The sequence below is a fragment of the Heptranchias perlo genome, chromosome 18 (genome assembly GCF_035084215.1).
Source record: "Heptranchias perlo isolate sHepPer1 chromosome 18, sHepPer1.hap1, whole genome shotgun sequence".
NCBI classification, from domain to species: domain Eukaryota; kingdom Metazoa; phylum Chordata; class Chondrichthyes; order Hexanchiformes; family Hexanchidae; genus Heptranchias; species Heptranchias perlo.
The window spans coordinates 46,905,549-46,933,077 of record NC_090342.1 but is presented as its reverse complement, the minus strand read 5'-3'; the positions used below and the strand labels follow the sequence as shown (position 1 = coordinate 46,933,077).

General features: G+C 44.7%; 1 protein-coding gene and 1 long non-coding RNA gene across 3 annotated transcripts in view; one reads left to right on the top strand and one right to left on the bottom strand.

Annotated features, from left to right (window-relative positions):
* The first annotated feature begins 430 nt into the window (after positions 1–430).
* Positions 431–25,585, top strand: htatsf1 (HIV-1 Tat specific factor 1). Its single transcript, XM_067999861.1, has 9 exons — positions 431–749; positions 3,077–3,269; positions 6,312–6,359; positions 7,660–7,814; positions 15,168–15,331; positions 16,533–16,632; positions 17,662–17,751; positions 17,868–18,005; positions 24,795–25,585. Exons 1-9 carry the CDS (start codon positions 564–566, stop codon positions 25,323–25,325), a joined length of 1,605 nt encoding a protein of 534 aa, XP_067855962.1. The 5' UTR covers positions 431–563; the 3' UTR covers positions 25,326–25,585.
* Positions 6,744–27,529, bottom strand: part of LOC137334841 (uncharacterized) — a 61,576-nt gene continuing 40,790 nt past the window's right edge. The window contains exons 3-4 of one of the 2 annotated variants that reach the window (XR_010966255.1): positions 16,356–16,715; positions 6,744–6,948 (exon numbers count right to left, since the gene is read on the bottom strand). This is a non-coding gene — a long non-coding RNA (uncharacterized lncRNA). The remainder of the gene's footprint in view (positions 6,949–16,355; positions 16,716–27,529) is intronic. The other variant, XR_010966254.1, reaches the window with a different exon arrangement.

The window sequence follows — 27,529 nt, the reverse complement described above, 5'->3', positions numbered from 1 at the left end:
TGTCCTTCTAGGTGGTAGAGGTCGCGGGTTTGGGAGGTGCTGTCGAAGAAGCCTTGGCGAGTTGCTGCAGTGCATCCTGTGGATGGTGCACACTGCAGCCACAGTGCGCCGGTGGTGAAGGGAGTGAATGTTTAGGGTGGTGGACGGGGTGCCAATCAAGCGGGCTGCTTTATCTTGGATGGTGTCGAGCTTCTTGAGTGTTGTTGGAGCTGCACTCATCCAGGCAAAACATTACCACCGTGCTCCAAACCCTCACCTCACAGGACACGGGGTATCTACATCATAAAAACCTCCAACCTCCTGCATTAATCTGGGCAGGATCCTATGTGACAGGTCACAGCCTTCACCCTGCACTAAAACCCACTCTGCCACCATTGCTGGCCCTGGAAGGACATCCGCCCGCCCCTTCGTCCCGGAAATTACGTACCGAGTGGGGGAGGGGGGTCAGAGTTCAGCGGCGGTTCGGCGAGACGCGCTTTAATGCGACTTTTACCAGTGGCGCTGTTGAATTTATTTATTTTTCGCCGATTTATTTCCCCCGCCTCACTTCAGCTGAAATCAAAATGAGCGGGGAGGAAGCGAACGCCGAGTTTCACGAGCAGCTCCGCCTGCAGCGGCTCTACGAGCGGGCAGGAGGCGGCGGCGAGGCCGGGGACGGCCCGGGCGAGCTGAGCCGGACCAGCACTTTCGTGGACGCGGACGGCACTGAGTTCGAGTGGGACTGGCAGAAAAAAGCCTGGTTCCCCAAGGTAGAGTAACAGGGCCCAGGGTTCATCATATTAACATCGATATCCCGACCCCCCCCACCCCCACCACCGACCCCCCCCCACCCCCACCATCGACCCACCCCCACCATCGACCCACCCCCACCGTCGACCCCCCCCCCACCGTCGACACCCCCACCGTCGACCCCCCCCCCACCCCCACCGTCGACCCCCCCCCCACCCCCACCGTCGACCCCCCCCCCCACCCCCACCGTCGACCCCCCCCCACCGTCGACCCCCCCCCACCGTCGACCCCCCCCCACCGTCGACCCCCCCCCACCGTCGACCCCCCCCCCACCGTCGACCCCCCCCCCCCCACCCCCACCCCACCCCCACCGTCGACCCCCCCCACCGTCGACCCCCCCCACCCCCACCGTCGACCCCCCCCACCGTCGACCCACCCCCACCGTCGACCCCCCCCACCCCCACCGTCGACCCCCCCCCACCCCCACCGTCGACCCCCCCCCACCCCCACCGTCGACCCCCCCCCCACCCCCACCGTCGACCCCCCCCCCACCCCCACCGTCGACCCCCCCCCCACCCCCACCGTCGACCCCCCCCCCCACCCCCACCGTCGACCCCCCCCCCACCCCCACCGTCGACCCCCCCCCCCACCCCCACCGTCGACCCCCCCCCCCACCCCCACCGTCGACCCCCCCCACCCCCACCGTCGACCCCCCCCACCCCCACCGTCGACCCCCCCCACCCCCACCGTCGACCCCCCCCACCCCCACCGTCGACCCCCCCCCACCCCCACCGTCGACCCCCCCCACCCCCACCGTCGACCCCCCCCACCCCCACCGTCGACCCCCCCCACCCCCACCGTCGACCCCCCCCACCCCCACCGTCGACCCCCCCCACCCCCACCGTCGACCCCCCCCACCCCCACCGTCGACCCCCCCCACCCCCACCGTCGACCCCCCCCACCCCCACCGTCGACCCACCCCCACCGTCGACCCCCCCCCCACCCCCACCGTCGACCCCCCCCACCCCCACCGTCGACCCCCCCCACCCCCACCGTCGACCCCCCCCACCCCCACCGTCGACCCCCCCCACCCCCACCGTCGACCCCCCCCACCCCCACCGTCGACCCCCCCCACCCCCACCGTCGACCCACCCCCACCGTCGACCCCCCCCCACCCCCACCGTCGACCCCCCCCACCCCCACCGTCGACCCCCCCCACCCCCACCGTCGACCCCCCCCACCCCCACCGTCGACCCCCCCCACCCCCACCGTCGACCCCCCCCACCCCCACCGTCGACCCCCCCCCACCCCCACCGTCGACCCCCCCCCACCGTCGACCCCCCCCACCGTCGACCCCCCCCACCGTCGACCCCCCCCCACCCCCACCGTCGACCCCCCCCCACCCCCACCGTCGACCCCCCCCCACCCCCACCGTCGACCCCCCCCCACCCCCACCGTCGACCCCCCCCCACCCCCACCGTCGACCCCCCCCCACCGTCGACCCCCCCCCACCGTCGACCCCCCCCCCCCCCCCCACCGTCGACCCCCCCCCACCCCCACCGTCGACCCCCCCCCACCCCCACCGTCGACCCCCCCCCACCCCCACCGTCGACCCACCCCCACCGTCGACCCCCCCCCACCCCCACCGTCGACCCCCCCCCACCCCCACCGTCGACCCCCCCCCACCCCCACCGTCGACCCCCCCCCACCCCCACCGTCGACCCCCCCCCACCCCCACCGTCGACCCCCCCCCACCCCCACCGTCGACCCCCCCCCACCCCCACCGTCGACCCCCCCCCACCCCCACCGTCGACCCCCCCCCACCCCCACCGTCGACCCCCCCCCACCCCCACCGTCGACCCCCCCCCACCCCCACCGTCGACCCCCCCCCACCCCCACCGTCGACCCCCCCCCACCCCCACCGTCGACCCCCCCCCACCCCCACCGTCGACCCCCCCCCACCCCCACCGTCGACCCCCCCCCCACCCCCACCCCCACCGTCGACCCCCCCCCACCCCCACCGTCGACCCACCGTCGACCCCACCCCCACCATCGACCCACCCCCACCATCGACCACCCAAAGATATAAAATCAATCACATGCCTGAAACGTTCAGCTCGTGCCCTGCTGTGCTGTGAACTATGGGTGCAAAGGCTTGAGTATGTCCTGGCTCAATTTCCTCAGATCGCTCATAGCTGTCAGAAAAGTGCTGTTATGCAATCACTTCTGGGTTTCAAAGTTGAAAAGACACTTCTGATTCACTGCTTCGTTGAGACAAGATGTGATTTTTAGCAGTAATTTGAAAGCAAATGCATATCTAATATGACTTCTTAAAAACTTATTTTAGATAACTGAAGACTTTCTGGCAATGTATCATGCAAACTATGGTTTCATTGAAGAAAGCTCTGATAATACTGTGGATTCCAGCACTGAAACCCAGAAGAGGGCAGCCATACTACAGAAGTCTTCAGCGAGTAATGCAGCTCAGCTTGAGCAGAAAGAAACAAAGCAAAAAGGAGAGAAGAGAAAAGCGGATTCAGGTGATGTTTTTCCAATGTCATTATTCTGCCATTGTTCTTCAATGTGTGTTGATATGAGATCACAACCCATGGATGTGCTAAGTATGAATAATCTACATTTTTTTGACACATACCTGAGTGAAGGAACCATTAGGAAGTACTGGAGGCGGAATGTAGGTTGATTAACTTTACCACTGATGTGTGGTACGTAACCATGGTCTTCTGGAGTTTACATGCCAAGTAGATTCCTAGAATTTTTCCTGAAATTGCACATGGTTTTTTTGTCTGCTTTTTTTCCCTGCCCCATGAGCTGGCATTGTTGGGGACAGTGGTGCATGAGGTTGTGCTGTCTGGTGGGTGAGGTGAACAGTTATGGGCCTGACCATTTTTTCCACACCCTCTTTGTATGTTTATTGCTATACGCTTAGTGCTTTTTATTTTCCAATGAAGGACACAATGTGCTTTTAGCCTTATTTATCAAAATAAGATGATTCTGAAGAATGCGGTGTGAGAGCCGAATCCGATTTTTGTCATCAATATAACTTTGACAACAAAACTATATATCCATCTCTTAAAAAATCTTGCATCTGCATGCACGTTTTGTCAACTTTTTCTACTATAAAATTCTTTGTCCACATTTATAATGGGAAATGCGTATGTAAACTTATCACAATTTAATTATATCTCTTCTCTCCACTGCTGGTGGGTAATTTAGAAGTGAGTAGTTTTGGGCCTAATGAATGATATATATTTTAAATATAGACCAGAGATTTTAAATCTCTTGAACTGTACAAGAAAGTCTAATAAGCATACAACCCTTGTGACAGTGCATTGCAGATTGGAATTTGTAAGTTTGTATTTCCCTCATGCACAAGTGAGTTGAAATCACTAATGCATCTTCAGATTGAAACAATATTTTATTAAAAGGCTTGGATTTTATACTTGCCCTATGTATTTCCACAGTTGAATCAATATTTTTTGAATCTGTTGAATCAGTCTAAATATATGGTGCCTCCCCTGTTAAGCTGTTAATACAATAGAACTGTCTTAATGGGCCATAGTAAATGTTGAACAAGGCTGCCAGTTATATGATGAGTACATAGTCAGTTTTTTTTTTATTGTTCATGACAGTATCGAAGATGGAGGAATAATGAGTACAGTTCTGGTTGTTGCAGTACAAAAAGGATATTGTAGCTATTGAAAGGATACAGAAGAGGGCAATCGATGATTTGAGGGGATGGAGGGATTGGATTATAACGAACGATTATGTAAATTGGGCATGTTTTCACTGGAGAAGTGAAAAGTTGTGGAAAAATTATTTCAGTGAACAAGTGGAAAAGACTCCCTAGGGAGATAGTGGAAGCAGATGGTGTTGATTCATTCACATACAAATTAGATAGATTTCTTTCAGAAAACAATATTTTTGGATACAGTAAATGAGTAATTTGGGACATGATATATGGGAAGTGTAGTATGCTTGGTAGGAACAGATGACTTTGGGCCTATGGGTTCTAAAGCTTTCTATCACTGGGGGTTTCCCTCACCTCATGTCTGAGTCTATTGCAGACTAACTGATGGAGATTGATTGTCGTGATTAGTCAATAACTCCAATATTGTTGTATTTGAGTACCGGGATGGTAAAAGGCGAACTAGATGGAACTTGGTCTTTTTTCATCTAGCAATTCCAATGTTCCTATGAAAATAACAAGCTCACCTTGTAATGGTTAATAATGGATACCTTGGAGTAATTGCAGACTAATCTAATTGAGGGTTTCAAGTGGAGAGCTTGAACAGTTCATAATCATCTGAACAGTAAGATGCATGTTGGTTCAGTTTTCTGTGGAATTTTTATTTGTTTTTTGCGCTCATCTTGCTAATGTGTTAGGCCAGAACACACCGACGTGGTGCACTAACGGCAAGTTAGAGGTTATATAATTTGATTTTTTTGGAATACTTCTGAAACAGCAAACACCACACAAATGTCAGCCGTAGCTCAGTGGTAGCATTCTCACCTGAGTCAGAAGGTTATTGTTTCAAGTCCCACTCAGAGACTTGAGAACGTAATTTATGTTGACACTGCTTTGCAGTACTGAGGGAGTGCTGCACTGTTGGAAGTGCCGTCTTTCAGATGAGATGTTAAACTGAGGCCCCGTCTGCCTCCTGAGGTAAAAGATCCCATGGCATTATTTGAAGAAGAGCAGGGGAGTTCTCCCTAGTGTCCTGGCCAATATTTATCCTTCAACCAACATTACTAAAACAGATTATCTTATTAGCTATCTCATTGCTGTTTGTGAGAGCTTGCTGTGTGCAAATTGGCTGCCACATTTCCCGACATTACAATAGTGACTGCACTTCATTGGCTGTAAAGCGCTTTGGGACGTCCTGAGGTCGTGGAGGGTGCTGTATTAAATGCAAGTTCATTCTTTTCTGTCTTATGTGCTTGATGATAGATTATCCTACTTGAGTTCCAGTAATTTCAATATTGACATTACTGATACTGTATTGAACCTACAAAAGTATTGGAGAAGTTACTTGTGATTTTTTTTGTACTCATAAAAATTTTCAGCAAAGCGCACAATAATGAGTAATTTTAAGGATGTCTTGTTGCATTTTGTGTTGCTGTCTTTGAGTTGTCACTTGGCCTTGGATACAGTTTTAATTGAATGGTATCTGAAAAACAAAGTGCCTATTTCAATGACAATATTTCATACTGTTAAAATATATGGAATGTGCTCATCTAGAGCAATTTGAAAAGCAGGAAAAAATGATAATTCTCCAAGTTTTGATGCTGTAACCTCTGTTGCTGAAGTGACAAACGTTGACCACACTGACTCTCATCACTTGTTCTTACATCCTATTTAGTGCATGGTATAGATTTTGTAAAAAAAAATTGTAGAGCTGCTAAATTAATACTTTGAGCTGAAGGCTTGCTATGTGTTACCTCATATCATTGTGGTCTATTGGAAACTTATAGTGCTAGTAAAAGTCCTAATATTTTGTGTATATCATCTGTATTATGCAGCTTCATTCATATTTAACAATACAGATATATATTTTTTAAAGGCTGGATTGACGTTGAGGAACAGAAGAACACAAATGTGTACGTGTCTGGTAAGTACTGGACTGAGGATTGTATGTTTGTTGGTTAACAAGTTGATCTTGTATGATTGGTTTCACCATGATGAGATAATTGTTACGATTCTGGCATTTTTCATGTGCTCAGCTCAAAGGTGTGCTTCCACAGGCAAGCCCCCACTCCCCATGAACCGGAATATGGCCCTATATACAAAGTAATCTGAGATAGCGGACTGCAGGGTGAACCCTGTGCACTTTTTTTTTACTGATGATTTACACACTAGAAATATTACGTGTTGCTGCTGTATACTGTCCTCTTGACTGATGAACCCCTTGATAGATCGTATATCCCAGGCTACAAACTACAAGTTGGGCTTATTGAATAAAATCAGGAGAAGCAAAAATAGGAAAACAACTAAATAAAGTCAGTGTTTTATAGAATCTGTTACAGAACAACATGTCTTTCGGTTTTCCTTAGTCTTGCGCTTTTACTTTGGACAAATGTCCACGGCATTGCAGTCGATACCTGAAATCGGGTCTTTACAGAGGGTTCCACAAGTTGCAGCTTGTTGGTTGGTGAAGAGATTTACTGAACAAATCTTGATGTACGGCTTTACTTTGAAATCTGAAATGGGACACAAAAAGACAGCACAACAGTAACCTTCAAAGTAATCAACAAAAATAACTCTCTCTGGTTTTGTCTAAGTAAAATTAAGCATTTGATAATTATTTAAATTTAAGCCTTGTACAATTTTTAATATCACTAACAAATCGTTGGCGCTACTGAGTCAGAGGATGCATTTACAAGTACAGGTGCATTGTACCATGTAGAACACCGTGTATTATTCGGATAAAGTGTAGGTGGACTTTCTTTTTAGGCTAAAAGTCTAATGGATAAGTCAGCATGGTATCAGTTTGCTCAAGCCTCAGTTAAGGAGGTGTAGATGTTATGTCTGGGGTATGTTTTTTGGCAGAGTTTTTCTGTAGATTCCAAATGCTGCTTTTAAAGGAAGAGTAGCTGAGGTGGTTTTCCGTTCTTTTCCTCAATGTTTTTATTTTCGGAGTAGCTTCTGGGTGGGCTGCAATAAACTGTTGGTAGTAAGCACACGAGCACTAATCAAGAACAATACCAAGAGGTACTCTTTCACCGTTTTCACTTCTCAGCGCTGCTGGAGTGGTGATTGCTTTTTATTCATAGCACTTATATGTATGGCCATGTGGAGGAAGGGAAATGCTGCTTGGATGGTCAAAACCTTTATTTCCACTTGGAACTCCTGAAGTAGAAATTTGATAATTTGCTTATGTTTGTTTTAAGTTAGTTATTTCTTATATGCAGGGTTGCCTCCAGACATTACAAATGATGAATTTGTGGAGCTTATGTCAAAGTTTGGGATCATCATGCAAAACCCTGAAACAGAAGAGTATAAAATTAAATTGTACAAGGACAAAGATGGAAATCTCAAGGGAGATGGCCTCTGCTGCTACCTAAAGGTACACAACAATTTGACCATTAACTGGAAGTTTGATTTATTAATGTGATGTCTGCTGCACTGTTATTTAAAATTTGACCTTTCCTGTTTCGAATGATTTAGTTTATATTAACTCATTATTTCCACCAAGTATTCACAAGGAAGGCATGAGCAAGAATTAGCACTTTTGACATAAATCAGATGGAGATCCTACCAAGGCAAACAGAATCATAGAAATCATAGAAAATTTACGGCACAGAAGGAGGTCGTTTGGCCCGTTGTGTCCACGCTGGCTGAAAGTGAGTCACCCAGCCTGATCCCACTTTCCAACACTTGGTTGGTAGCCTTGTAGGTTGTGGCGCTTCAGGTACATATCCAAGTACTTTTTAAATGAGTTGAGGGTTTCTGCCTCTACCACCCTTTCAGGCAGTGAGTTCCAGACTCCCACCACCCTCTGGGTGAAAAAATTTTCCTCAGCTCCCCTCTAGTCCTACCAATTACTTTAAATCTATACCCCCTGGTTATTGACCTATCTGCTAAAAGAAATAGGTCCTTCCTATCCACTGCATCCAGGCTCCTCATAATTTTGTACACCTCAATTAAATCGCCCCTTAGCCTCCTCTGTTCCAAAGAAAACAACCCCAGCCTATCCAGTCTTTCCTCATAGCTAAAATTCTCCAGACCTGGCAACATCCTTGTAAATCTCCTCTGTACCCTCTCTAGTGCAATTACATCCTTCCTGTAATGTGACCAGAACTGTATGCAGCACTCAAGCTGTGGCCTGACTAGTGTTTTATACAGTTCCAGCATAACCTCCCTGCTCTTATATTCTATGCCTCAGCTAACAAAAGAAAGTATCCAATATGCCTTCTTAACCACCTAACTGGATGCAGAACAGGAAGATCCTGCCAGACTATCCTCTGACTATCCACCTGGCCTGCCACCTTCAGGAATCTGTAGACATGCACTCCAAGGTCCCTTACTTCCTCTACACCTCTAAGTATCCTCCCATTTATCATGTGCTTCCTTGCCTTGTTTGCCCTCCCCAAATGTCTTACCTCACACTTCTCCGGATTGAATTCTATTTGCCACTTTTCTGCCCACCTGACCAGTCCATTGATATCTTCCTGCAGTCTACAGCTTTCCTCTTCACTATCAACCACATGGCCAACTTGTGTATCCTCTGCAAACTTCTTAATCATGCCCCCTACATTTAAGTCCAAATCATTAATATATACCACAAAAAGCAAGGGACCTAGTACAGAGCCCTGCAGAATTCCACTGGAAACCGCCTTCCAGTCACAAAAACACCCGCCGACCATAACTCTTTGCTTCCTGCCACTGAGCCAATTTTGGATCCAACTTGCTACTTTACCTTGGATCCATGGGCTTGTACTTTTCTGACCAGTTTGCTATGTGGGACCTTGTCAAAAGACTTGCTAAAATAGGGCTCAAAACAAATAAATCATCAGTGGTGACCGACTTCATTGAGACTAGGCGAATGCAGTCTGCATTATCAAAATGGGTGGAAAAAAAAATCCAGGCAACTGTGGACCTGTTAGTTTCAAATCAGTACATTAATTAATAGAATTAATTACCAGGAGTAAACTTGAGGATTACCTTTTAAGATAAACTAGTAAACATTAACCAAACTGGATGGAGAACAGGAAGATCCTGCCAGACTATTCTCTGACCTTTTTGAGGAAGTGGCATCCAGTATTTTGTGAAATCCCAATGACAGGCTGTACATGGACTTCCAAAATGCTCATGATAAAGTTCCACACAAAAGGTTGTTAAATTGTGCTTAAAATGGTAGGGAGTCAAGGCAAAGCTGATAGTGGATAAGAACTTAACTGAAGGGTAGGAAGTAGTGAGTACTTGTTGAGGAATTAAGTTTGGTTGGGGAGGGGGTGAATCTCTTGAGTGGTGTGCCATGGGGGTTGATGTTAGGACCCCTACTGTTTCTAATTTACATTTTAATGACTTAGTCTCAAATTGAATGAAAACTGATCAGATTCAAAAATGATAAATTGGGTTGGTGGGGAAATTGAATCTGAGCAAAATATGTAAGCAGGGGAAAAATAGCAGATGAAATTTAATACAAGTGTAAAATACTGAACACAGGAAGAGAAAACGGACATAAATATGATATCAATAGCCAAGGCTAGAATAGGACACGGCACAGTCCTCGTGGAGACGGAGTCCCATCTTCGCACTGAGGACACCATCCAACGTGTTGTGTGGCACTACCACCGTGCTAAATGGGATAGATTCAGAACAGATCTAGCAGCTCAAAACTGGGCATCCATGAGGCGCTGTCTGTAACCTCATTGCCCGGCATATTCCTCACTCTACCGTTACCAACAAGCCAGGGGATCAACCCTGGTTCAATGAGGAGTGTAGAGGAGCATGCCAGGAGCAGCACCAGGCGTACCTAAAAATGAGGTACCAACCTGGTGAAGCTACAACTCAGGACTACATGCATGCTAAACAGCGGAAGCAACATGCTACAGACAGAGCTAAGCGATTCCACAACCAACGGATCAGATCAAAGCTCTGCAGTCCTGCCACATCCAGCCGTGAATGGTGGTGGACAATTAAACAACTAACGGGAGGAGGAGGCTCTGTAAACATCCCCATCCTCAACGACGGCGGAGTCCAGCACGTGAGTGCAAAAGACAAGGCTGAAGCGTTTGCAACCATCTTCAGCCAGAAGTGCGGAGTGGATGATCCATCTCTGCCTCCTCCCGATATCCCCACCGTCACAGAAGCCAGTATTCAGCCAATTCGATTCACTCCTCGTGATATCAAGAAACGGCTGAGTGCACTGGATACAGCAAAGGCTATGGAACCCGACAACATCCCAGCTGTAGTGCTGAAGACTTGTGCCCAGAACTAGCTGCGCTTCGAGCCAAGCTGTTCCAGTACAGCTACAACACTGGCATCTACCCGATAATGTGGAAAATTGCCCAGGTATGTCCTGTCCACAAAAAGCAGGACAAATCTAATCCGGCCAATTACCGCCCCATCAGTCTACTCTCAATCATCAGCAAAGTGATGGAAGGTGTCGTCGACAGTGCTATCAAGCGGCACTTACTCACAAATAACCTGCTCACCGATGCTCAGTTTGGGTTCCGCCAGGACCACTCAGCTCCAGACCTCATTACAGCCTTGGTCCAAACATGGACAAAAGAGCTGAATTCCAGAGGTGAGGTGAGAGTGACTGCCCTTGACATCAAGGCAACATTTGACTGACTGTGGCACCAAGGAGCCCTAGTAAAACTGAAATCAATGGGAATCAGGGGGAAAACTCTCCAGTGGCTGGAGTCATACCTAGCACAAAGGAAGATGGTAGTGGTTGTTGGAGGCCAATCATCTCAGTCCCAGGGCATTGCTGCAGCAGTTCCTCAAGGCAGTGTCCTAGGCCCAACCATCTTCAGCTGCTTCATCAATGATCTTCCCTCCATCATAAGGTCAGAAATGGGGATGTTCGCTGATGATTGCACATGTTCAGTTCCATTCGCAACCCCTCAGATAATGAAGCAGTCTGAGCCCGCATGCAGCAAGACCTGGACAACATCCAGGCTTGGGCTGATAAGTGGTAAGTAACATTCGCGCCAGACAAGTGCCAGGCAATGACCATCTCCAACAAGAGAGTGTCTAACCACCTCCCCTTGACATTCAATGGCATTACCATTGCCAAATCCCCCACAATCAACATCCTGGGGGTCACCTTTGACCAGAAACTTAACTGGACCAGCCATATAAATACTGTGGCTACAAGAGCAGGTCAGAGGCTGGGTATTCTGTGGCGAGTGACTCACCTCCTGACTCCCCAAAGCCTTTCTACCATCTACAAGACACAAGTCAGGAGTGTGATGGAATACTCTCCACTTGCTTGGATGAGTGCAGCTCCAACAACACTCAAGAAGCTCAACACCATCCAGGACAAAGCAGCCCGCTTGATTGACACCCCATCCACCACCCTAAACATTCACTCCCTTCACCACCGCGCACAGTGGCTGCATTGGGTACCATCCACAGGATGCACTGCAGCAACTCGCCAAGGCTTCTCCCAAGCACCTCCCGAACCCGCGACCTCTACCACCTAGAAGGACAAGAGCAGCAGGTACATGGGAACAACACCACCTGCACGTTCCCCTCCAAGTCACACACCATCCCGACTTGGAAATATATCGCCGTTCCTTCATCGTCGCTGGGTCAAAATCCTGGAACTCCCTTCCTAACAGCACTGTGGGAGATCCTTCATCACAGCGGACTGCAAAGGTTCAAGAAGGCGGCTCACCATCACCTTCTCGGGCAATTAGGGATGGGCAATAAATGCCGGCCTCGCCAGCGACGCCCATATCCCATGAACGAATTTTAAAAAATAGGTGGTCAGCAAGTCTGATCAGTGTGCAGCAGGCGTATAGAATGCTGAACTATATAGCCAGGACAGAGTACAAGGCAAATAAAGTGATGCTTAAAACTGGAGAATATTCAGGACCGCACTTAGAATCATAGAAGTTACAACATAGAAACAGGCCCTTCGGCCCAACATGTCCATGTCGCCCAGTTTATACCACTAAGCTAGTCCCAATTGCCTGCACTTGGCCCATATCCCTCTATACCCATCTTACCCATGTAACTGTCCAAATGCTTTTTAAAAGACAAAATTGTACCCGCCTCTACTACTGCCTCTGGCAGCTCGTTCCAGACACTCACCACCCTTTGAGTGAAAAAATTGCCCCTCTGGACCCTTTTGTATCTCTCCCCTCTCACCTTAACCTCCTACGCTCCAGGGAAAAAAGTCCCAGTCTACCTAACCTCTCCCTATAAGTCAAACCATCAAGTCCCGGTAGCATCCTAGTAAATCTTTTCTGCACTCTTTCTAGTTCAATAATATCCTTTCTATAATAGAGTGACCAGAACTGTACACAGTATTCCAAGTGTGGCCTTACTAATGTCTTGTACAACTTCAACAAGACATCCCAACTCCTGTATTCAATGTTCTGACCAATGAAACCAAGCATGCCGAATGCCTTCTTCACCACCCTATCCACCTGTGACTCCACTTTCAAGGAGCTATGAACCTGTACTCCGAGATCTCTTTGTTCTATAACTCTCCCCAACGCCCTACCATTAACGGAGTAGGTCCTGGCCCGATTCAATCTACCAAAATGCATCACCTCACATTTATCTAAATTAAACTCCATCTGCCATTCATCGGCCCACTGGCCCAATTTATCAAGATCCCGTTGCAATCCTTGATAACCTTCTTCACTGTCCACAATGCCACCAATCTTGGTGTCATCTGCAAACTTACTAACCATGCCTCCTAAATTCTCATCCAAATCATTAATATAAATAACAAATAACAGCGGACCCAGCACCGATCCCTGAGGCACACCGCTGGACACAGGCCTCCAGTTTGAAAAGCAACCCTCTACAACCACCCTCTGTCTTCTGTCGTCAAGCCAATTTTGAATCCAATTGGCTACCTCACCTTGGATCCCGTGAGATTTAACCTTATGTAACAACCTACCATGCGGTACCTTGTCAAAGGCTTTGCTGAAGTCCATGTAGACCATGTCTACTGCACAGCCCTCATCTATCTTCTTGGTTACCCCTTCAAAAAACTCAATCAAATTCGTGAGACATGATTTTCCTCTCACAAAACCATGCTGACTGTTCCTAATCAGTCCCTGCCTCTCCAAATGCCTGTAGATCCTGTCCCTCAGAATACCCTCTAACAACTTACCCACTACAGATGTCAGGCTCACCGGTCTGTAGTTCCCAGGCTTTTCCCTGCCGCCCTTCTTAAACAAAGGCACAACATTTGCTACCCTCCAATCTTCAGGCACCTCACCTGTAGCTGTCGATGATTCAAATATCTCTGCTAGGGGACCCGCAATTTGCTCCCTAACCTCCCATAACGTCCTGGGATACATTTCATCAGGTCCCGGAGATTTATCTACCATGATGCGCGTTAAGACTTCCAGCACCTCCCTCTCTGTAATATGTACACTCCTCAAGACATCACTTTATTTCCCCAAGTTCCCTAACATCCATGCCTTTCTCAACCGTAAATACCGATGTGAAATATTCATTCAGGATCTCACCCATCTCTTGTGGTTCCGCACATAGATGATCTTGTTGATACTTGGAGTAGTGTCTCCATTTCTGGCCACGAGCCCTGAGAATGGTGCAGAAAAGTTTGATCCATGGCATCGTTGGGCTAATGTTTGATAAATGAATGGAGAAACTTGGGTTTTTCAGCCTTTAAAGGAGGCAAGTCAGAGTGGACCTTGTGGGGTAATAAGCTGGTAAATGGTACAGAAAAGGTAAATCCAGACCATTACATCAAGTTAAACCACAAGAGATTCAGGATCAACCTAGTGAAAAGCAAATTTAGGACTGATGTGAAGAAGTTCTTCACAAGTGATCAACATGGACTGAACTTCTGGGTAGGGTAGTGGAGGCAAACATCTTGGAATCATTTGAAAAACAGTTGGATGCTGTGACTTTCCAGCTGCGATTGGGACTTGTGTGTGAGAAATTTCAAGTAGAAATGTGTCATTTGATTGTATGAAGCAGTGTACTATTACACCAACATCCTACACTTGGTCTCTTTGTAAGTATTGTTAAACCTCAAAGTTACTGACCTAAACCTGCTTCATACTACACTGAATTGGTCATATTTCAGACAATCCGATTTTCTTACAGATGAAAATGATTTATATTTTTTTTAAAAAGTATAAATCCTGTCTGTTTTCCTGATCCTGGATAGTAGCCAGGGATTCACTACCTGCCAATTAAGACCAACAGCAGCCACTAATTGGCCTCGGGATGTGTCTGCGGAATTAGGCAGTACTTGATCTCAATGTTTACAGCAGTTAGACTTTAAAGGGACACAGCCCCACCTTAACTACATTGTGCATCACACAGTATAACGCTTCAGTTATTAATCTGCGCATTCTCCGACTTAAAGTGAGCAATGCCTTGGAATATCAGCTAGCAACCTATTGAAAATCTTGTTTACATGCAAGACTTTAAATACGTTGGTGGAACAAACCTGCACTCTTTGATTGAAATTTCTAATTCAGTAACACCCATTACCATCCACTTGTATTGATTGGAGTTAAATCAAATAACAACCATCACAATCTCAGCTGGATTTCTTTCAAACTTTTACCATATCCTCTGAATCTGTCAACAACGTTGCAGGAGATCCACTAGTATTTTTGTTTAGTTTTATGATTGAATGTAACATTTGAGACTTTTTTGAGGTGTATTGGGAGGTTTTACCCCCCACTGGCTGTTGAAAGATACTTTCTGTCCACCCTTTTATAAAAATATTTTTTTTGTATTTCAGAAAGAATCTATTGACCTTGCGCTCAAATTTTTGGACGAAACTGAAATGAGGGGATACAAGCTGCATGTAGAAGTTGCCAAATTTGAAATGAAAGGGCAATATGATGCCAGCAAAAAGAAAAAGAAAAGCAAAGATTACAAGAAGAAGTTGCTCCTGCAAAAAAAGTATGTTAAAATCCAATTTTGCTTGATTTTTGAAGGCTTTAATTTGATTTTTTTTTGATGTATGGAATTAAATTACTTAAATAGTCATCTGAGGTTTGGTGCTCAATGTAGTCAATTCCCAGAGTTCCAAGTCAGCCATATAGGCGCCAAGAACAGGGAGCAGAAGCTCGGTGCTTTATCCTTCAGGAATGTGCCCGTACTGTGTAATTGTAACAATAGGATGCCTTGTGCTCCAAACTAGATAGTGTCTTTCTGACCTGCCTCCATGTGTGCTTCTCCAATCTCTCCAAAGATGGACAAACATTTTAGTGGGATGAGGCCAGATACATATCATTGAGCTGCTTTACTTTACAGGCAGCAGTTCAACTTACAGAATAATGAGTATAATCAGATCTCACCTTAATTCAACTAACTACAGAACCCTCTGAGAACAAGAAAAATAATAAGAATATGCTACACTATCCCTGTTAGTGAGCTGGCTTAACTTTTCCCGGTCAGTCGTCTGATCTGACAGGCCTTGGGCTCGAGATGAGTGAGTTCCCTCTCAGACCTAGCTGGCTAGTTGACTGCCTGCCCATATATCTTTTTGTCCCTTTTCTCATTGTACTCAGCCACTGAGAGGACTATCCCTCTGACTCGTTCCCTAAATTGTCAGTAGGCCTATCAATAAAACTGGTTAAGTCGTCTTCCTCCCCCCAGCCCCTGCGTGTGGTCTTAAAGAAAACACCTCTTGCTATTTTCAAAAACGCTGGCTTAATGGGCATTGGATGAGAGAACTCATTGCATCAGTTTGAAATAGAAAATCCTCCAGGTTTCTTCTGACTTCGGGGAAGAGCTGGGAATTTACAAGAAGCTGCTAATCGACAGAGAAACTTCTCCAGATGTTATTTATAGCAATTAGATTTTGTGGCCTTAAAGGGACATGAAAAGGTTAATAACAGCTCCAACAGCAGCAGAATGATAAACTGTATGTTACATAATCTCATGCCCTTGCTCTTATAAAATGGCATATCCTCCAACTTACCATGAGCAACACCACAGGAGATCTGGTAAATGTATATCATTCTTTGTCTCAAATAGCATATGTTTTGCATAAAGTTACTCTTGCGGTGTGGATTTCTGCGGCTGCAGAACTCCGCATGTTTATAGGTCCTTAATTTAAGGGGAGCTTTCTGTTGACACAACAAATCCTTGTCGTTAGGCAGCTGGATTGGAGACCAGAGAGAAAACCTGGCAGTTCACGATTACGATGCCAACGGGTTGTGATTCTTAAGAACATGTTTCATCCAAAGGATTTCGAGGTAGGTTGAGGCACAGATGGTCTGTGCACTGATGTGTTTCTCACATTTGTTCTCCGTATTGTTTAACGCCATTGGTAGCATTTCTGTTTCAGGATTAAATCAGAACCAGGTTTTGTTCTAACCATATTATGATCTAATTGTATTAAGGATCACATTAAAATGCTCTACATGCAAACTATACAAAGTAAATGCCCCACATTGTTTGATTTAACACCTGTACACACTTGTGAATCGGCAAAGGACAGTCTGTACTCTAAGGGTTCTGAATTTTGTGTCTTTGCCTTTGGTTTTATTCCAAAATTTTCATGCAGAACAGGTTTAGTTTGAATCTGTCTTGCACTAATCTTTGGATAGTAGCATGAGACGGTGGCAACAAGAGAATTCTTCATATCCTCTATCAATGCTGCTTGATGATTATCCCATCAGTGATGTTCTGGTTAGGAGACGGAAAGTTTCACCATTACAGGGTGCCAAACCAGGAAATGTACTGAGCTTATGACTATACTTTGACATGTACCCATGATCAAATGTTTCTTTTTCCTAATGCTAAACAGTGTGTGTGGCAGTGGCACCTGATCTCCACTAAAAATTAAACCATTCTTCAAATGGTTTCATTTTTAATTGGAGAACATAGCACAGACTAGGTATCATCTGTATAATTTATTTTACATACATAGATGTGAGGGATGGGTTGATGCAGCATGGTACTTGTGAAATTATTGCATTTCAAATTAGTTTAGAGACAGAAGAAAATGAATGGTAAGGCACATTATACTTTATCATTACAAATGAATTGGGATTAACAAAATAGTTCTCGTCAGGGGATTTATCTTATTAAGACTTCAGATTCTCTACTCGCTGGAATATTGGTTGTACAGAGATGGGAAACATTTCCAATAGTAAGATTTCACTGTATAGTAAATTGTCTCCTTGTGTTGCATGTAGCAAGGTTGTTAAAACCGGCAAGAGAAAATTTAACATTCAAAATAATACGGCTCATGTTTAAAGTTTAATAAACTTTTATTACAGGAGGATCCGTTGATTTTGAATGAGATCCGAGAAGACCTTAGACTGGAATGTGAAAAATTCGGTCAAGTCAAAAAAGTACTTTTATTTGACGTAAGTATTTTTGCTGTTCTAAAAACGACATCTACATGACATGGGTCATTTGTGTGAATTATTAAAAGAAGATGCTGAAATGTTTTAATGCAGGATCTGTTCTCTATAATTTACAGAGACATCCTGGTGGAGTGGCCTCCGTAGCATTTAAAGAACCAGAGGAAGCAGATCAGTGCATACTGATGCTTAATGGAAGATGGTTTGGTGGACGTCAAATAACTGCTGAAACGTGGGACGGTATTGTAGATTATCAGGTATGAAAGAAAGATTGGGATGAAATGGCTCTTGGAGTATATGTTCAGTCATATCTGTTGAGCTGTTATTAATTCAAATGATTCAGTAAATGTACGTACTTAATATGATCAGGAAATTTGTCATCTTGTAAACATATTCCTGCAACATTTAGAGTATTGCTCCCCCCTCCCCCTTCAGCATCAAAAAATGTTCTGTAATCTCTTCAAATCGGTTAGTAAATGATATAGACAGAGGAAAGTTTAATGACACTAGAATTGCTGAATTATTTATTTACCGTTATTGTGAGACTGTTAATCATCCTATACACTATTTTGCATCCCAGGATATTTTTCATTCTGCATATAGGCTAATACCTAAGCAAATGGGCTTGAATTTTAAATGAAGGTAAACATATTTTCTTCATATAGGGATGCACAGTTAACTTGGAAATGTAGTAAACAGTGAGGAAGATAGCAGTAGACTTCAGGAGGACATAGACTGATGAAATGGGCAGACACATGGCAGAAATTTAATGCAGAGAAGTGTGAAGTGATGCATTTGGGAGAATGAATGAGGAGAGGCAATATAAACTCAAAGGAACAAACAGACATGAAGGTTCACATACAAAAATCTTTGAAGGTGGCAGGACAAGTTGACAAAGCTGTTTAAAGAGTAAAAAAGCATATGGAATCCTCGGCTTTATAAATAGAGGATTAGAGTACAAAAGCAAGGAAGTTATGGTAAACCTTCATAAAACACTGGTTAGGCCTCAGCTGGTGTATTGTGTACAATTCTCGGCACTGCACTTTAGGAAGGATGTTAAGTCCTTGGGGAGGGTGCAGAGGAGATTTACCAGAATTATACCAGGGATGAGGGACTTCAGTTATGTGGAGAGATTAGAGAAGCTGGGATTGTTCTTGGAGCAGAGACGGTTAAAGGGAGATTTAATAGGGGTGTTCAACATGATGAGGGATTTGATAGAGTAAATAAGGAGAAACTGTTTACAACTGGCTGGTGGGTCGGTAACCAGAGGACAGAGTTAAGATAATTGGCAAAAGAACCAGGAGGAAGATGAGGATTTTTTTTTTACGCAGCGAGTTGTAATGATATAAAAACTGACAGTAAAAACTTCTACAAGTATATAAAAAGGAAGAGGTTAGCTAAAGTAAACATTGGTCCCTTAGAGGATGAGACTGGGGAAATAATAATGGAAAACAAGGAAATGGCAGAGGAATTGAACAGATATTTTGTATCTTTCTTCACAGTAGAAGACACAAATAATATACCAATAATAGTAGAAAATCAAGGGGCAAAGGGGAGGGAGGATCTAAAAACAATCATCACTAGAGAAAAAGTACTAGGTAAACTAATGGGTCTAAAGGCCAACAAGTCCCCTGGACCTGATGGCTTGCATCCAAGGGTCTTGAAGGAAGTGGCTACAGAGATAGTGGATGCATTGGTTGTAATCTTCCAGAATTCACTAAATTCTGGAAAGGTCCCAGCGGATTGGAAAACCGCAAACATAATCAAGAAGGGAGTGAGACAGAAAGCAGGTAACTATAGACCAGTTAGCCTAACATCTGAATGCTAGAATCCATTATTAAGGAAGTAGTAGCAGGACATTTGGAGACTCATAATACAATCAAGGAGAGTCAACATGGTTTTATGAAGGGGAAATAGTGTCTGACAAATTTATTAGAGTTCTTTGAGGAAGTAACGGGCAGGGTGGATAAAGGGGAACCAAAGGATGCAGTATATTTGGATTTCCAAAAGGCATTTGATAAGGTGCCACATAAAAGATTACTGCACAAGATAAGAGCTCATGGTGTTGGGGGTAATATACTGGCATGGATAGAGGATTGGCTAACTAACAGAAAACAAAGATAAAAGGGTCATCATCAAAATGGCAATCTGTAACTAGTGGGGTGCTGCAGGGCTCAGTGCTGGGGCCTCAACTATTTACAATATATATCAATGACTTGGATGAAGGAACAGAGTGTCTTGTGGCCAAATTTGCTGATGAAAGAAAGATAGGTGGAAAAGCAAGTTGCGATGAGGACACAAAGTGTCTGCAAAGGGATATTGACAGGTTAAGCGAATGGGCAAAAATTTGGCAGATGGAATATAATGTGGGAAAATGCAAAGTCATCCACTTTGGGAGGAAAAATAAAAAAGCAACATATTATTTGAATGGAGAAATACTACAAAATGCTGCGGTACAGAGGGATTTAGGGGTCCTCGTGCATGAAACTCAAAAAGTCAACATACAGGTACAGCAGGTAATCCGGAGGGCAAACGGAATATTGGCCTTTATTTCTAGGGGGTGGAGTATAAAAGCAGGGAAGTCATGCTACAACTGTACAGGGTGCTGGTGAGACCACACCTGGCGTACTGCGTACAGTTCTGGTGCCCTTATTTGAGGAAGGACATACTTGCATTGGAGGCAGTTCAGAGAAAGTTCACTAGGTTGATTCCGGGTATGGAAGGGTTGTCTTATGAGGAAAGATTGAACAGGTTGGGTCTATACTCATTGGAGTTTAGAAGAATGAGAGGAGATCTTATTGAAACATACAAGATTCTGAGGGGACTCGATAGGATAGATGCTGAGAGGATGTTACCCCTCATGGGGGAATCTAAAACTAGTGGGCATAGTCTCAGAATAAGGGGTCGCCCGTTTAAGACGGAAATGAGGAGGAATTTCTTCTCCCAGAGAGTCGTGACTCTTTGGAATTCTTTACCCCAAAAAGCTGTGGAGGCTGAGTCATTGAATACATTTAAGGCTGAGTTAGACAAATTTTTGATCAGCAAGGGAGTCAAAGGATATGGAGAAAGGGTGGGAAAGTGGAGTTGAGGTAAAAATCAGATCAGCCATGATCTCATTAAATGGCAGAGCAGGCTCATATGGTCTTATGATCTAGAATGCACTGCCTGAAAACCTAGCAGAATATGACAAGAATGGCTGTGAAAAGCAAGATCCACTTTAAGAGCACCATCGCTCAATCAACGTGCTGTGCCTAAGCCAAGGTTCCGGGTCTGCCACAGTTCTTTTCATAGTGTTGTTTCTCAGCCACCATACTTTCGAACGTCCCTGCACCTTTGAGCTATATCCATGCCTGTAAGACCACCTACAGGAGTTCATGGTAGTAATGGGTTGTTACTACGTGTGGGTCCTAGAGGCTTCAGAGATGGTTGCCCTGTCCATTTCCCAAAGACCACTGCAAGATTCTATGGTGATCATATTGGATCACTTAGACTAGCTTCGTCTGCCGAAAAAGGGAAAGTAGTAACATCAGGAGCGAAAGAAAGAGTACACCCTCATCAGGAGAAAACTGGTTTCTACTCATCTCCAAAAAGACAGGGGGACTTCATGCTGTCCTAAATCTCAATCCTAAACCAGATCCTCAAACAGGAGAAATTCAAGGTGGCTAGACTTCCATGGTGACTTCCACAGACTTCCTCTGATCCATTGGCCTTCCCTCAACACCCAAAGTTTTCATAAAGTGCCTGTCTGTAGCAATTGTGCATCTCTGGACACAGCATCTCCATGTATAGCTGCACCTGGGCAATTGGCTCTTCAGTCCCCTATTCATGAGATCTGCTAGCTCGGCTGTAAGGCAGATATTTGACACAGTCCAAGGGCTGGGATTCATAGTTAATTACAAGTCCCAGCTACACCTAAACAAGAGTTACTACTTTTAGAGGCATTGTTCCAGACAACTGAAGGCAGAACAATCTGTAGCTGCAACTGATTACAGTGCTCAGGAATCTGATATTCTCTTCATATGAAGGGCAGTTGTACTAGTGAAAGGTTATTTAAGAATTTTATAATTGCAGCTATTTTGTAGTTAACAAAACCCAAGTTTTTATGCAACAACTTCAGCTAGTCATGCCACTGTCTGAGGCTGAACCAGACCGTTCGTAACCATGGCGTCCTATTTGACCCTGAGATGAGCTTCAGCTCCATCACCAAGACCGGCTTCTTCCTCCTCCATAACATTGCCCATTTCCGCCCCTGCCTTAGCTCATCTGCTGCTCAAACCCTCAACCGTGCCTCTAGACTATTCCAATGCTCTCCTGATCGGCCTCCCATCTTCCACCCTCCATAAACTTGAGCTCATCCAAAACTCTGCTGCACCTATCCTAACTCGCACCGAGTCCTGATCACTTGTCACCCTTGTGCTCGCTGACCTGCATTGGCTACCGGTCCGGGAATACCTTGATTTTAAAATTCTCATTCTTGTTTTCAAATCCTTCCATGGCTCGTCTCTCCCTATCTCCCTAACCTCCTCCTACAACCCTCCAAGATGACCTCCAAATCCCCGATTTTCATTGCTCCATCATTGGTGGCCGTGCCTTCAGCTGCCTAGGCCCCAAGCTCTGGAATTCCCTCCCTAAACCCCTCTACACCTCTCTCCGTTTTAAGATGCTTCTTAAAACCTACCTCTTTGACCAAGCTTTTGATCACCTGTTCTAATATCTTTTCATGTGGCTCGGTGTCAAATTTTGTTTGATAATCGCTCCTGTGAAGCGCCTTGGAATATTTTTCTAACTTGAAGGCGCTATATAAATGCAAGTTGTTGTTGCAGATCCCCTATTCCTGAGGAGGACAGAGTACTACAAAGCAATCCTTTTTGACAGCCTCCCCCACAGTTGACAGTGATACCTGTGATAGGATGGGAGACCCATCTGCGGGGGGGAGGGGCCGATAGAGCAGCTTATCTGCTATTTCAATTGATTGGAATTAAGATCCGTACGGTTAGCCATAGACTACTTCTCCACCATAGTACAGGGCAAGTCAAGTGTTTGTGGTCTGATAACACCATGATGATCTGCTACATCAACAAGCTCCCTTTGTGTAGATGCGATCCTGCTCATAAAGTGGTGACCAGGTCTTTCGGTTTAGCATGTTGCCAGGGTATAAGACAGAGCAGCAGATACTCTTTTAATTTCCACTTGTGAATGGAAGACTTGCCAGAGGTAGTTCTGGAGTTTTTGAAGAGCTGGAGGTGCTGAAGGCAGGCCTGCTTGTTTTGAAGGCGAGCTATCCGCTCTTGTGTACTCGAAGAACAGAGGCCACATCTGTCTGGGGGGTGGGCAGTGGTCTCCTTTCCCTTGACACACAAATTTCAGTATGTGCATCCTCTGATCCCATAGATAGTTTCTCCTGCCAGATGAGTCTTTACTTTGCAGTCATCAGGCAAACTGGTTTGTGGTTTCTTCCACTGTCTGTTGCAGTGTGTTTTCTGAGGGCAGGGTTTCTGTAAAATGGCAATTCAGGACTTTGTCTTAGCTCCCACTACCCCCTTTAGTTAAATCTAATGGAACAAAGATGACTGCTGCCATTGAGGGGCCAGCTGCTGCATTGAGATATAGAGAAGGTTCAGTGACTGTTTTGGTGGAGAGGGTGCTGGTTGCAAAGCCAGTAGCTGTTCTAAGGGGGAAGGGGGGTGACGGCGAATTGGTTAGTAGGTAACCGTCGACTGAGGCAGTCACTATAAGGTGGAGCATCAGAGAGATCGGGGTGGCGTGCAAAGGCATTTGGTGGGATTGTTATTCTGCCACTCAGTTGTAGAGTATGGGCTGGAGATGTAGAGCTGAGTGAGCAGTGTTGGCTGGGCCAGGAGGATTAAGACGGCGAGTCCCAATATAAAATTAGTTTAAATATTGAGATAGCACAATTTAAATACATTGCGATGCTGTTACACCAGTCCAAAGAAAGTAAGAAAAACCTTCCTGATATTACAGATGTTTTGGTGCAGAGCCACCTGGTGGCTAGGGTGTGGAGCTGCATATAGACCTCAGCTGCATATAAAATTGCACTTTAGGGTGTTACTATAGTTCGGTGTTGGCTAAAACTTTAAGACTGAAAACCCCTATCATTGCCGCTTGCAGGTATTGCAAGTAAATCACATGTAAAGATATCATAAAAACAATTGACATAGGAATTTTCAATTCATTTTGAAATGGAACATTGTGACCCACCTGCCAATTCTTTTTATATATAATAGGTACTCGAGGGCGAGTATGGCTTTATTCTGGGGTGTTGCTTTATGTCAGCAGAAGATGGAACTAGGTGGCTCTTTATGGAGACTTCGGTATTTTGAATGAGTGCACGTATATTGGTGCATTGGTAAGATTAAAGTCAGTTGCGTTTACACCATAGGTGGAATTCAAGTGGTGACATGCTAAAAATTGTTGTAGATGTAAGCTTCTTGCATCTGGGAGTGCTGACTTTAGGACAAACAGGTGATGAGAGGGAGAGAAACTTTATTCAAAGATAGAGGATTGCTTTGCTCAAGAAGGGCATTTGGTGCTTTCTAGTCAAAACATTTACTTACACAGTATGTTTTAGAATATGTTTGCCCAAATAAAGGGATATAATACTGATCTTTTTACATAAACGAATTGAAATATCTTGCAGTAAAACTACCAATCCTTAAAAGCCATGATGTGGAGATGCCGGTGATGGACTGGGGTTGACAAATGTAAGGAATCTTACAACACCAGGTTATAGTCCAACTGTTTTATTTGAAAATCACAAGCTTTCGGAGGCTTTCTCCTTCGTCAGGCGACACTCACCTGACGAAGGAGAAAGCCTCCGAAAGCTTGTGATTTTCAAATAAAACAGTTGGATTATAACCTGGTGTTGTAAGATTCCTTACATTAATCCTTAAAAGGTGTAGGACTGTACTGCTTCGGCCTGATTTTAAGCAACAAAATATTCAATCTTATTTCTAGCAGAATAGTAGTGTTTAAGTACCACTGTGTAAAAAGAAAAAAACTTGTTAAATATAATTTTGAACTTCTAGATTGAAGAGACTGTAAAGGAAAGAGAGGATCGATTAAAATCATGGGAGTCATTTTTGGAAGTTCACCCATCCACAGCTAAGTCCTCCAGTGAACAGAAGACAACACAGGGAAGCAGCCAACCGTCTGAGGAAAGCTCAGTTCCTCCAGAGGACAATACTAAACAGTCAGAAGACAATGCAACACCTCCACAGGACAATACAAAACAGTCAGAAGACAATGCAACACCTCCACAGGACAATAGAAAACCATCAGAAAACAATGCAACACCTCCACAGGACAATAGACAACCATCAGAAGACAATGCAACATCTCCACAGGACAATAGACAACCATCAGAAGACAATGCAACATCTCCAGAGGACAACAAAAAATCATCAGTGGACAGTACAACGCCTTCAGAGGACAGCAAACTGCAAGATATAACTGATTCTATGACTGAAGTAGAAGAGGCTGAAGAAAAGTGGAATGAAGAAAATTTATCAACAGACAGCAGCATCGGTGGAAGTGATGACGATGTAGATGAACCATGAATTCTTATTGGGGCCTTGCTTTTAAATGACTGGTTAAGACTAATTTTTATCTGAAAGATTGTGAAACATGGTGTCTGAACCTCAGATGTGCAAATTTATTTTAACTAGCCAAGTTGACAAGCTGTAAATTGAAAGAGGTTTTCTTTTAATGTGGTTAACATTTGGTAACAAATATGTATTTGTTGTAAAGAATTGTACCGTTGTATGCTGGGAGTATATTTGAGATAAACTCTTAACCATTCTACTGGTATCTCATCCAACTAATTTAATAACAATCTGCCTTTGTTGGAAATGCATTGCAGTCTTCTCCCTCTCTCCCTTGCTGCCTGAAAGCAGTGCTGCATCCTGGTGAACAGTTCAGTGGGTGCACACAGTTGTCTGGTATATCATCCAAGTGACCATTTTTCATACAATGCTGAGCAGGGAATTTGACACACCAATTGTGTAGAACATCGCAGTTGAGCGCAAAGCTGTCCATGTGACATTCACCTGCATCTATCAGCTGGAGTTACTGAATAGCAGTAAGGAGCAGGAACCATGGGTAATATTTTCCTCTCTACTTTCTCTTCTCTCCCTCCCCCGCCCCCCCACCCACACAAAGTTGAGTTTATTGAGCTCCTAATGCTACGAACACACAAAAATTATGTACAGGAAAAGACCCACTTGTCCATCCAGCCTGTCCCGTACAATTGTGATGCCTTATGCATCACAATACATAAGCTCACCAACCCACCCGGAGCCATGTAATCTTCCGGGAGAGGCAAAAAGACATTTTAAAAAAAAACAGGCCAATTTAGGGGGGTTTACTGAATGAGGTAAAAGTGTAACTATTTCTACCTTAGCACACAAGCACGGTGAAATGGGAAGTCGGGAATTTAATCAAAGCTACAGAAGGAGTATACTTGGTAGGATCACTTCCAAGGTTAAAAGGTAGTGGCTTACTTGGGATGCTATCTGGTGAATTTATTCTCTAAGATAAATAAATATAAACAGAGAAGCATTGATATTCTTCTATGTTTAACAGGTGTATGGCTCCTGTATATTTGTGGAGTACAGAGTAGGTAGCTGACTTCGCAGAGCAAAATAAACCATAATTGCGGTGGACCGTTCCTTTGGCTTGCATCTAGGGTAGGTACAGTGGAGATATTTGTGTGCTGCACGACATCTGAAAAAATATGGTCAGCTTTTAATGATTTGAGTACAGCACTATATACTTTAACACAAGTAAAAGTATGCAAATGTATATAGGTGTCGTTATGAATCTATTAATATTAGTACAACTTCCAGAGTTTTGTTGACTTGCTCAGAAACTGCTGCTACCTGTCTTCTGCGGAGAGATTTTTATTTCAACCACCCTAAAAATTTTAGAAATAGATGTATTGTTTTAGGCCTTACGTCAGTGGATGAGGATTTTTTTTTTTCTCATGGAAGTTCATATCTTTATGAATTCTCTAACTTAAATGAAGCTTTAGTGACATTTTTTCTTTAAAAAGGCTCTACGTTACATGCAGCTGAAATAATCTGATAACTCAGTTGTCCTGATTCTTTGTGTGTTTATACATTTTGGAAGGTTTCCTTCAGCACCTGTGAACCTAACTTTAAACAAATTTCTGATATTTCCATATGAAATTAAAAAGATGGTAATTTCAGTCCTACTATAAATTCCCCAAACCGTGTTTCCTTCTCTACGGTGATTTTTTCTTTTGCTTGTAATTTATTTCGATGTGAAGTGAGCAGTTCTTCCATTTCACATACTGCTCCTCACTTCAGAGTTTTGCAGCATGTCTTATGTGGCACATGTTTGATATTTTTCTTTGTAACCATTATTTTATTGAGATGCTACATGGAAACACGTCTAGTGTATTTGTTCCACATGTGATCAGTCTCTACAGACTTCCTCATAACACTATCTAAGTTGGTCAGAATGTCAAAAATGAGTCAGTGTGAAGAATTTTGAGATCTTTTGAGATGAAAGGCATATTAAAAAAAAACTTCAATTTATAAGTGGTCATTGTGAGGTATTAGGCCAACTTTTCCTTCTAGGATAAAATCATATTGAAGAGTTTCTTGTCAAATATTGCTTTAATTATTCAGTCTTAATTTGCTGAAGGAAAAATAACTCCAGGACACATTCTGTTACATTTCTTATAACATGCAAGAAAATTTTCTTGTGCATTTTAAACTTTTGGGAGTTAGGATCATTA